Source organism: Rhinatrema bivittatum, unplaced genomic scaffold (genome assembly GCF_901001135.1).
Source record: "Rhinatrema bivittatum unplaced genomic scaffold, aRhiBiv1.1, whole genome shotgun sequence".
Classification (NCBI taxonomy): Eukaryota; Metazoa; Chordata; class Amphibia; order Gymnophiona; family Rhinatrematidae; genus Rhinatrema; species Rhinatrema bivittatum.
In genome coordinates, this window is record NW_021820490.1 from 7,323 (window position 1) to 19,780 (window position 12,458).

General features: G+C 46.2%; 1 protein-coding gene across 1 annotated transcript; it reads left to right on the forward strand.

Moving 5' to 3' along the window:
- Positions 1-1,076: 1,076 nt before the first annotated feature.
- Positions 1,077-12,007, forward strand: LOC115081675 (fucolectin-6-like; the record flags this gene model as incomplete). The annotated part of the gene is given in 2 exon segments (XM_029586101.1): positions 1,077-1,350; positions 11,844-12,007. Coding segments are annotated over 2 exon segments (438 nt in total), but the record flags the coding sequence as incomplete, so codon positions are not given.
- Between the last annotated feature and the right edge of the window lie 451 nt (positions 12,008-12,458).

Genomic DNA, 12,458 nt, shown 5'->3' on the forward strand with positions numbered 1-12,458 from the left:
CATCCTCACATATAACTGCAGGACTCATGAGGTTATTAGATACTAAATGATCCCAAATTCTTCTGTCTAGAGACACCACGGCCCAGCACTCCCTCACCTTCCTGCACACCCGCTCACCCATCCTCACATATAACTGCAGGACTCATGAGGTTATTAGATACTAAATGATCCCAAATTCTTCTGTCTAGAGAGACCACGGCCCAGCACAGCCTCACCTTCCTGCACACCCGCTCACCCATCCTCACATATAACTGCAGGACTCATGAGGTTATTAGATACGAAATGATCCCAAATTCTTCTGTCTAGAGAGACCACGGCCCAGCACAGCCTCACCTTCCTGCACACCCGCTCACCCATCCTCACATATAACTGCAGAACTCATGAGGTTATTAGATACTAAATGATCCCAAATTCTTCTGTCTAGAGAGACCACGGCCCAGCACAGCCTCACCTTCCTGCACACCCGCTCACCCATCCTCACATATAACTGCAGAACTCATGAGGTTATTAGATACTAAATGATCCCAAATTCTTCTGTCTAGAGAGACCACGGCCCAGCACAGCCTCACCTTCCTGCACACCCGCTCACCCATCCTCACATATAACTGCAGAACTCATGAGGTTATTAGATACTAAATGATCCCAAATTCTTCTGTCTAGAGACCACTGCCCAGCACACCCTCACCTTCCTGCACACTCGCTCACCCATCCTCACATATAACTGCAGAACTCATGAGGTTATTAGATACTAAATGATCCCAAATTCTTCTGTCTAGAGAGACCACGGCCCAGCACAGCCTCACCTTCCTGCACACCCGCTCACCCATCCTCACATATAACTGCAGAGCTCATGAGGTTATTAGATACTAAATGATCCCAAATTCTTCTGTCTAGAGAGACCACGGCCCAGCACAGCCTCACCTTCCTGCACACTCGCTCACCCATCCTCACATATAACTGCAGAACTCATGAGGTTATTAGATACTAAATGATCCCAAATTCTTCCAAGGTGTTCTTCTGAACCCTCCAGCAGTGCAAATACTGTTACATTAATACATTTTGTATTTGTCTTTCAGAGAAGAACATAGCACCGTCCGGCGTAGCCTCTCAGAGCTCTTTGCACAATAATAAAGGTCCAGAGTTAGCCATCGATGGGAATGCAAACAGCCATTATGAGAGAGGCTCCTGTTCGCACACTGGCCTCGATGCTGTTACCTGGTGGCGATTGGACCTGCTGCGAAATTGGAAAATCAGATCCGTCGTGCTGGTGAACCGGGGAGACTGCTGCCCGGAGAGACTGCTGGGGGCGTCAGTTCGCATTGGAAACAGTCCATACAACACTAATCCCGTGTGAGTCACTGGCAATGATTCAAAAAAAAAAAAGAAAGCATTTTGCTTACAATGTCTCCTGTCGGAAAATGCAGAAAGGGAAATGTGCAGCGCTCCACAAGTGACGGACGGTACCTACATTGTAGGGGGGGGCCTTCCCAGGGCACAGCTTGCCTGTTGGAATGGGCTATGCACCCAGTTTTGGATTCAAAAAGTGTCCACAGAAAACGCAGGTGCAGATCTCTATGGATACTTTTATCCTTATGCAATTTTCAAAGTAAGAGCACATGGGTACTTCATGTTATGTTTGTGAGGTGTTTGAGTGGATTCCTGGGTGCTGCGATGATGGCCACTCCCACGGGGAGGAGCCCCGTGAGGAACCACAGTACTGGGCTAGACTCTATATAGACGGATACCGTAAATTTGTGTTTATTATACAGCTTGGTGATACTACCCGAGGAGCGGGCAGGAGTAGATGACGGTGGTTTCAGCAAGTGTAGTCCAAAGGTCCTCGGCAGAGGAAGCCGGTCACTCATCCAAGTGGGTGGATAGACCGCGCGTCGCAGCAGGAGCAGGCCCTGGATGTAGAAGCACAAGTGCTGTAGGTGTAGGTGAGACAGACTGGCAGAATTAATACTCACTAGTGTAGAATGCTGTATAAAATGGAAGTCACAGACGAGCAGTAGATATTCCGTAGCAGGCACCCGGAAGGGAGGGTTGGGCCCTCAAGGAGTGAGTACCCAGTACCCTACGATAGGCACCTGAAATGTAAGCAGAGAGGGCCCCCGAGGAGCGGGTACCCAGGTTATAGAGATGTATAGAGATGTAGCGGCAGCTTAGAAGCGGCAGAGTAGCTTAGACCGGAGGCTTTCCAGTCCAATCCAATCCTTGCTAACTCGATTTGTTAACAAACGTAAGGGAGGCTAACTATCTGAAGGTATTGACGTCACTCGGAGGGGACGCCCCCGAGGTTCCCATCATGACTTGGATACAGACATAGGTGGCGTGCGCGCATGTATCCTAGGAGGCCTTTAGGAAAATCATGGCGAACGCCGTCACTAATGCTGGTCTGGGGAAGCTGGAGAGAATGGCAGGAAGATGCAGTGGCAGACATCTTCCCAAGGTTTGAGGAGAGAGGAGAAAAAAAGGTGAGGCACAAAGGTCGAAGCCATCTGAGCCCGACGGACGCAACAGTGCCCTCCTTCAAAGGGGCCCATCCAGACCCCCTCCTGGTCTAGGTTTTTGAGGATGCGATCAATGGAGCTGTCGTAGCATCTCTTTATCCATGATAATAGCCAATGGTTCCCAAGAGTTTTCTTCTGGTCCGTATCCCTCCCATGAAAGGAGGTATTCCCAAACTCTGCCTCTCTTCCTTACATCAAGGATGGCATTAACTTTGTATTCTATGTCATCTTCTGCATCAACAAGAACAAGGTCAGGAGTCTTGGTGGTAAATTCACTGAGTACTAGAGGTTTCAGCAGCGAAACATGGAATGCATTGTGGATCTTCATTGCTGGAGGAAGTTTCGAACTATAGGTGAGTGACCCCAAGCGTCGGAGGATGGAAAGTGGTCCAATGTGGCAAGGAGCAAATCGAGCAGATGGGAGTTTAAGTCTCAGATGCTTTGTGGATAGCCAGTCTCTATCACCAGGTTGAAACTCAGAAGCATCTCTTCTGTGAGCATCATTGCCCTTTTTAGCTCTTTGTCCTGCTTTCTGGAGCATCTCTTTAGTCTGTCTCCAAAGCTGCTGGATTTCTTTGGCAGTAGATTTGGCAGTTATTTGTGCCGGGGACGGCACAAATAACGGAAGTGGTAAAAGTGGTAAGGGTTGTCGTCCGTAAACCACTTCAAATGAAGTAGATCCAATAGATGATGCTGGATGCGAATTGATGGCAAATTCAGCCCAAGGCGACAGTTCAGCACGAAGTGAGCCATCTTTGAAAATTGGTCCACAGTGACCCAGATGGTATTGTTACCTCCAGAAGGTGGCAGGTCCACCACAAAATCAGTTGCAATATGGGTTCAGGGCTCATCCAGAGCTGGCAAAGGTTGAAGGAGGACCCACAGGCATCCGGACGGTGGTTTTTGTCTGGCACAGGTGGAACAAAAGGCCACTTAAGCTAGAGTGTCCTCTTTCATCGTAGGCCACAAGTAGTACCTTTGCAACATGGCAAGTGTTCGCCGTTGTCCAGGGTGTCCAGCTAATTTGGAATCATGAGCCCATCTTAGCAACTTCTTCCTCAAATTGTGAGGTACGATAGTCTTGCCAGGAGGTACCTGATGTGTAGCAGCGAGGACCACTCTCTTTGTGTCAATGATATGCTGGGGTTCATTGAGTAAATCCTCCGAAAGGAAGGACCATGATAATGCGTCAGCTCTAACATTCTTGCCTCCAGGGCGATATTTCAACAGAAAGTCAAATCTGTTGAAGAACAGGGACCACCTCACTTGTCTATGGTTGAGACGTTGAGCGTGACAGAGGTACTCCAGATTTTTGTGATCGGTAAAAACAACGATCTTGTTACGGTCCCGGTCGCGAGTGCCGTGACCAGGCCCTTACCTCCGTGCTCCTGGTCTCGCTCCTGGTTCAGCTGGCGGAGTTTGTGGCCTGTGTGGTGGTGTCCCCGAGGGGGCGACACAGGTGGGAAGTCTTCGGTAGATGCCCTGTCCCTAGGCGCGTGCGCGCACAAGAAGGAAACCTTTGTAGGCCTGTTCCCGCCATTCAAGACTCTGCCCGTTTCCTGACGTCAGACGCCGCGGCCTATGTAAGCCGGCCACACTCACCCAGTCTTCACCTTGCAACAGGGTTACCTTGCGGTTCCCAGTTGCTCCGTGCCCCGGAGTGTGTTACTACTTGCCGGTAGTTGCTCCGTTCCAGCCTAGTTCCTGCTTCAGACTTTGCTTATGTTCCAGCCTGGTTCTTGCTTCAGACTTTGATTACGTTCCAGCCTGGTTCCTGCTTCAGGCTTTGCTTCAGTTCCTGCCTGGTTCCAGTACCCGTGTCTTGCTTCAGTTCCTGCCTGGTTCCAGTACCCGTGTCTTGCTTCAATTCCTGCCTGGTTCCAGTACCCGTGTCTTGCTTCAGTTCCTCCCTGGTTCCGGTTCTCAAGCCTGCTTGTCCCTGATCCAGCTACAGTACTCGCCTAAGTCCCAGCAGCCGGGCTCCTACGGGCTCCTCCCGGGGGAGTTCCAGCTTCCAGGGTGAAGTCTCACCAGTGATCACCTAAGTCCCAGCAGCTGGGCTCCTACAGGCTCCTCCCAGGGGAGCACCGGCTTCCAGGGTGAAGTTCATCATTCGCATCCTGCCAGATATCCGCCTCCCGACCTGCTTGAACTTTGAGGCTATAGTCCATCTTTCCACAGTCTCCCACAGGTCAGCCCAAGGGTCCACTAAACCCTTAAAACCACAACAGATCTGATGTTGTGCACCTTCAAGCCAAGGGGGCCATTCTTCAAATGCCATCTTGATTGCAAGCAATTCTTTATCCCCTATGCTGTAATTTCTCTCTGCTGGTGAGAAACATCAGGAAAAGAATGAACAGGGTTGTAGAGTTTTAGAATCACTAGCTTGGTTCAACACAGCCCCTAAACCTACGTCGGAGGCATCGACTTCCACGATGAAGGGTCACATAGGGTCCGGATGGCAGAGGCAAGGTTTGCTTTGAAAGGCATCTTTTAATGTCTGGAACGCAGTCAGTGCCTCCATAGACCAATTAGCAGGGCTGGCTCCATTCCTAGTTATAGCTATCAATGGTACAGTCAATGAAGAGTAATCAATGAAGAGTAATTTTTAATGAAGGAACGGTAGTAGTTGGTAAATCCCAAAAATCATCTTAGTGCTTTTAGACCAGTAGGTCGAGGCCCATTTTTGGATGTTCTCGAGCTTCTGAGGGTCCATTTGAAACCCTTGGTTGTAAACAATGTAACCCAAGAAGGGCACGGAGTCTTTGTGAAATTCACATTTCTCCAACTTGGAGTTCAAGCGGTTTACACAAAGTGTTTGCAGAACTTGTTTGACATCCTCCTGATGGGATTGAAGGTCCTGAGAAAATATCAGGATGTCGTCTAAGTAGACAATGACACATCGATAGAGCAGGTCACGCAAGATATCATTCATCATGTTTTGGAAGACTGCTGGAGCATTGCACAAGCCGAAAGGCATCACCAGGTATTTGAAGTGTTTACACAAAATGCCTACCGGTGGCATTCCAATCCAATCCAGTCCTTGCTAACTCGGTTTGTTAGCAAACATAAGGGAGGCTAAATACATGGAGGTATTGATGTCACTCAGAGGGGACGCCCATGAGGTTCCCGCCATGACGTGGATATAGACTAGGTGGCGTGTGCGCACGCACCCCAGGAAGCCCTTAGGAAAATCATGGCGAACGCCGTCACCAATGCTGGTCCGGGGAAGCCAGAGGGAACGGCAGGAAGACGCGGTGGCAGCCATCTTCCCAAGGTTTGAGGAGAGAGGAGAAAAAAAGGTGAGGCACAAAGGTCGAAGCCGTTTGAGACCGACGGACGCAACACTTCACTTGGAAAACTGTATTTTATTTGGTTTATATTACAGAAATAGTAATGGAGTGTAAATTGTACTGCGAAGAGCATAAGGATCATTAAAGTGCAAATAAAGGATTCAGTTGATGTGCTAGGTGCCAAGCAATGCCATCTTTTGATGTCAGTTGTGTATAAGAGAAACAAAATTTGGTGCCCCGATACAGATTGAGTTCCGTGCTTACATTTGCTTTTAACACTGCAGTGTTGCTTTCATCATTAGCGGTTATCTGTGCTCTCCCAGCTCTTAGACTACTTGACGCTGTACTTGTGGAGCGCCATGTACAATTGTTTTTCGAGATGCCTTGATGTTTTGCATATGTTTGAGCTTCTGTCCCGCGAGAAGCAGCTGGAGTGGCAAAACAGAGTCTGTGATGGGGGAATGAATTCCGTTTCTCTTATGCCCCTTAGTGTGCCCCTTAGTGTGCCCCTTTGTGCTGCACCCAGAACTTAAGCAATTACTGTAATAATTTAACCCGCCGCAACCACCGAGAACTATGCCTACGGATGGCCAGCCGACCACCGGACCCTTACAGCCTTGCTCTCTGATGCCGGAACTGGCCTGCAGCCCTCCTCTGAACGGCACCCCGACCAGCAGACTCCTCCACACGCGGCTCGCGCGATCGGCGCACCCCCACTGGGGTAAGAGCCATCGCCGCACCGACCCCTAGCGACACACCACTTCCTGAAGCGGCCCTCAAGTCCCCTCCCCCCTCCAAACTCATCCCTCAATAACCTCCCCTCGAACCCTTCTACCTCCGCAACCCCCAACATTAACTCGACCCGCCGAAGCCATCCTCAGCAGCAGCAGCAAACACACCACACATGCTCTCATTCTACCCACCCAACCTCTCTTCTTTATACCTCCCCCCACACCCTCTCACCAACATGCAGCCAAAACACACACCTCCAACGTTATACCAACACAATGCCTCCAGCAATACAAAAACAACACGCACCTGTAGAACACGAAAACTCATCACAATCCCCACACACCCAAACAATCTAATCACAACCTTACTATAATATCCCTACTCCTACTTAGTGTTCAGCCCATCACCAAAAAGATACCAATAATACATGACCTCATAATCGACTCGCATCCCGACATACTCTGTATAATGGAATCATGGCTCAAAAATACAGACACCGCCATCATCAATCAACTACCCAAAGCAACCTACAATATATACTCCATACCAAGACCAAAAAAGAAAGGTGGCGGCATACTCCTCATGGCCCTAAAGAAACTCAACATCATAGTCCACCCCATCAACCCACCACCCCCCATAGAAATCAGCCTTTTCAAATCAAGATCGCTACAAATTACCTCCTATACGCCCCACCTGGAACACTACAACATAATATATCCGCTGTAATTGAAACTATTGTCAACAACATCAACATGGCCATACCTGCTATCGTTCTAGGGGACTTCAACCTACACATGGACAAAACACCACTCTCACCGACCTGCAAACTCCTCCTAGAAACCATGAAAGCCAATGGTTTCAAACAAATAATTAACACCTCCACCCATAATTCCGGACACACCTTAGACCTGATATTCATCAACAATCACATAGCCCAGACCCACCCCCCATCAGCCTCCACCTTCCCCTGGTCAGACCACAAACTCATCCACACCAACCTACAACTGAACCACTCACCCATAGAAACAAACCAAACCATCAAACTATGCCCGAGCAACGAACTCACCAAAATCCTTCCAAACAGACTAAACGATCTTGACATGAATGACGCAAATACCGCCACCAACTCCTGGACGGCCATCAACACTGATGTAGCAAAGATCAAATGCCCAACTATCAAAAAAGTAATCAAGACGGCCAATAAACTCAAAATACCCTGGTACACCCCTGAGCTAAAAAACATCAAGCACCTTCTAAGCCAATCTGAAAAAAAAATGGAGAAAAGACCCATCACCTCAACTAAAAGATAGATATAGAACCATTCTATATATTTACAGGTCTGACATTGAAAAGGCCAAAAGAGACTACTACTCCAAAAAGATTCATGACCACCAATTTAATCCCAAAACATTATTTGCCTACATCACAGACCTGATACAACCGACCCCCAACACACCTCATCAAGAAAACTCCCACAGAACATGTGAAGAACTCACCAACTACTTCAAAGACAAAATTGCTAAAATAATTGCCGCCAATCCACACGCCAACCAGCCTACACACAATTCAGCTCACCTTACCATACCATCCTGGACTCAATTCGAAACAGTTGCCTCATCCAAAGTAGAATCAATAATTCAAAAACTAAACCCAGCTGTACACCCCATCGACCCCATTCCTATAAAACCTCTAAAGCAAATCCCAAACACCATAGCCAGACCTATAGCAAACATAGTTAATATATCACTTGAACAAGGCCCCTTCCCTGACTCTCTCAAATGTGCCAGCATCAAATCAATCCTAAAAAAACCCACAGCTCAACAAAGCTGAATCATCAAATTACCGACCCATCTCCAACCTTCCCTTCATCGCCAAGATCCTCGAAAAAATTGTCAACCGTCAAGTCTCCGAACACCTGGAAAATCATAACCTCCTATCTCCATCCCAACACGGATTCAGAAAACACATTAACACCGAAACGCTCCTTCTATCCCTCACCGACCACATCCTCAGAGGCCTTGACCACAGGCAATCCTACCTCCTAATCCTACTTGACATCTCTGCCGCCTTTGACACTGTCAACCATGAAACCTTACTAAACAGACTAAGCAACATCGGCCTAGGCAACACCACACTCCAATGGTTCAAATCGTACCTGACAAACCGGTCATACAAAGCCAGACTTAATACCGCAGAATCCAAACAAATTCCCCTCACGCATGGTGTACCCCAAGGTTCATCCCTTTCCTCCACCCTTTTCAACATCTACATTCTCCCCCTGTGTATGCTTCTAACTGGATTAAATCCAGTTAGATTAAATCACTTGGTTGCAGATACGGCGCTGCTCTCTACATTGGTGATGGGGTGGAGGGAATTTGTGGTGGGGTGGAGGGGAATTAGGGCTGGAGGCTACTGGAAGCCAATAGTAACAGGTGGGAAAGAGAAAAAGGGAAATAAAAAAATGGATAAGGTGCGTAGCTTGCTGGGCAGACTGGATGGGCCGTTTGGTCTTCTTCTGCCGTCATTTCTATGTTTCTATGTTTCTATGTAACCTTTTTTTTATACGTAGACAACGTTCAGATCATACTCCCCATAAAAGAAACTATCACAAACACACTAAAATCACTAAAATCACCTCAAGAAAATATCATAACTTCTATCACAAATGTCCCTTAACCTCAACCACAACAAAATGGAAATACTCCACATTAACAACAAGACCATCTCAACTATCAAAGACAACTCAGCACCTGCCACAGACAGCAAAATAAACCCCTCAGACAGAGATCTTGGTGTACTCATTGACAACAAACTCAACATGAAGAAACATATCAACGCAACAATAAAAGACGGATTTTTCAAACTCCAGATTCTCAAAAAAGTCAAACCACTGCTCTATGCCCAAGACTACAGAACAGTACTCTAAGCACTACTATTTCCCAAACTCGACTACTTTAACGCCCTACTCTTGGGCTTCCCATCCAATTCTCTCAGGCCACTACAGCTGCTCCAAAATACAGCGGCAAGATCACTCTCAAACACCGAAAGATCTGAACACATTTCACCAATCCTCAAAAACCTGCATTGGCTGCCCATCCCACACAGGATTCAATACAAAGTCCTAACACTCATCCACAAAGCACTATACACTGAAAAATTCGACTGGCTGAGCCCCGCCCTGCACTTTCAATCCACCCAGAGAACACTCCACTCCACCAACACTGGACTCATCCCAACTCCTTCACCTAAAATGACCCACCTATCCTCAACAAGGAACTGAGCCCTAACAGTGGCAGGTCCAACACTCTGGAACAGCCTACCACTTCAACTCAGGCTCGACCCCACAACCCAATCATTCAAAAAGAACCTTAAAACATGGTTCTTCATAAAAGCATAACCAACCACCACCAACCACACTAAGATGAGCCCTCCTCCCCCACCAGTATACACATCACCCCTCCCACAACACCCCTCATAGAACTGCAGAATACTATACTATGGTCAACCCACACTATGATCAACCCCGGCGACCCTAGTTCTCTTGTTATATATGTTACAAAGTTTCAATCTTTCACTACATTTGTTATAATTTACAATGCCTCTCCTCATGTCATATATGGTGGTCATATATAGTGGCCTCTTTTTAGATATGTTACAAAGTTTTTAATGTTCTCCACTACATTTGTTATAATATATAATGACTCTCCACAGTCCAATTGTTACTCATCTTACAAAGTTCCAATGTAAAATAGGAAGTCTAGGTTAAAAGATTCCTCTGTTACTCTGTAAACCGGTTTGATATGTCTAATTGAACATCAGTATAGAAAAACAAACAAACAAACAAACAAACAATAAATAAATATACAATCGACATTAAAAGATGGCATTAAGAACATAAGAACATAAGAATATGCCATACTGGGTCAGACCAAGGGTCCATCAAACCCAGCATCCTGTTTCCAACAGTGGCCAGTCCAGACCACAAGAACCTGGCAAGTACCCAAAACTAAGTCTATTCCATGTTACCATTGCTAGTAATAGCAGTGGCTATTTTCTAAGTCAACTTAATTAATAGCAGGTAATGGATTTCTCCAAGAACTTATCCAATCCTTTTTTAAACCCAGCTACACTAACTGCACTAACCACATCCTCTGGCAACAAATTCCAGAGTTTAATTGTGCGTTGAGTAAAAAAGGAACTTTCTCCGATTAGTTTTAAATGTGCCACATGCTAACTTCATGGAATGCCCCTTAGTCTTTCTATTATCTGAAAGAGTAAATAACCTATTCACATCTACCCATTCTAGACCTCTCATGCTTTTAAACACCTCTATCATATCCCCCCTCAGCCGTCTCTTCTCCAAGCTGAAAAGTCCTAACCTCTTTAGTCTTTCCTCATAGGGGAGCTGTTCCATTCCCCTTATCATTTTGGTTGCCCTTCTCTGAACTGGACACAATATTCAAGGTGCGGTCTCACCATGGAGTGATACAGAGGCATTATAAGAACATAAGAAATTGCCATGCTGGGTCAGACCAAGGGTCCATCGAGCCCAGCATCCTGTTTCCAACAGAGGCCAAAACCAGGCCACAAGAACCTGGCAATTACCCAAACACTAAGAAGAACCCATGCTACTGATGCAATTAATAGCAGTGGCTATTTCCTAAGTATAATTGATTAATAGCCATTAATGGACTTCTCCTCCAAGAACTTATCCAACCTTTTATGACATTATGACATTTTATGACCTTTTATGACATTATGACATTTTCCGTTTTATTCACCACTCCCTTTCTAATAATTCCCAGCATTCTATTTGGCTTTTTTGACTGCCGCAGCAAACTGAACCGACAATTTCAATATGTTATCCACTATGATGCCTAGATCTCTTTCTTGGGTTGTAGCACCTAATATGGAACCTAACTTAATTAATAGCAGGTAATGGACTTCTCTTCCAAGAACTTATCCAGTCCTTTTTTAAACACAGCTATACTAACTGCACTAACCACATCCTTTGGCAACAAATTCCAGAGTTTAATTGTGCGCTGAGTGAAAAAGAACTTTCTCCGATTAGTTTTAAATGTGCCCCATGCTAACTTCATGGAATGCCCCCTAGTCTATTGCATGGACTGAGTCCTTTATTTTCATTTTAAGGATCCTTACATCATTCACACTACACTCCATTACTATTTTTTATTTCACTATTGTGTGTACCGTTCATCTTCTCCACTTTTGAATTTGCTCTTTTATATTACACCAGCACATTCCTCACTTAACCAGTTTTCTTGTTTTGTTCTCCAATATTCAGATGTTGCACCATCACCGAATCTGATATCCAAGCGGGGTCTATCATCAGGCTGTGCTGTCATGGGATGGAAGGTCGTTATGTCAGCGTGGTCTTGCCGCAGCAAAAGGGATGGCTGAGCCTGTGTGAGGTGGAGGTGTACCCTGACCTACCATATCAGAGCCAATGTAAGCAACTAAATATAGAGTCCCTGACATCCTACCGTGTCCAGGTCATCAGTCTCCCTCCGAGCTGAGGGGATGCCATAGGGATGCATCAAAAAAAATCCACAGGTATTTTTCTGGACAGACTTGCCCACCAAACGGACATTTTGAGGTGGATAATCAAAGGCTTTGTCTTGCTTAATTATTTGAGTTACCCAGACAAAACCAGAGACATTAATATTTCCACCCCTGCTGCCCAGCCACATTTTGTTTGGTTAAGTCATTACACAGACAACATTTACTCAGAAAAAAAATGGTGGTGATGGAAGTGCGTTTGGGTTGTGGCCAAATTTTAACTGGTGAGCGCTGATATTCAGTTAGCTGGGTAAGTCTATTCAGAAAAACAGCTGACCTACAGACACTTGAGTAATTTTTTTCGGCTGTATTTGACAGAACACTTACCTGGGTGTGAATA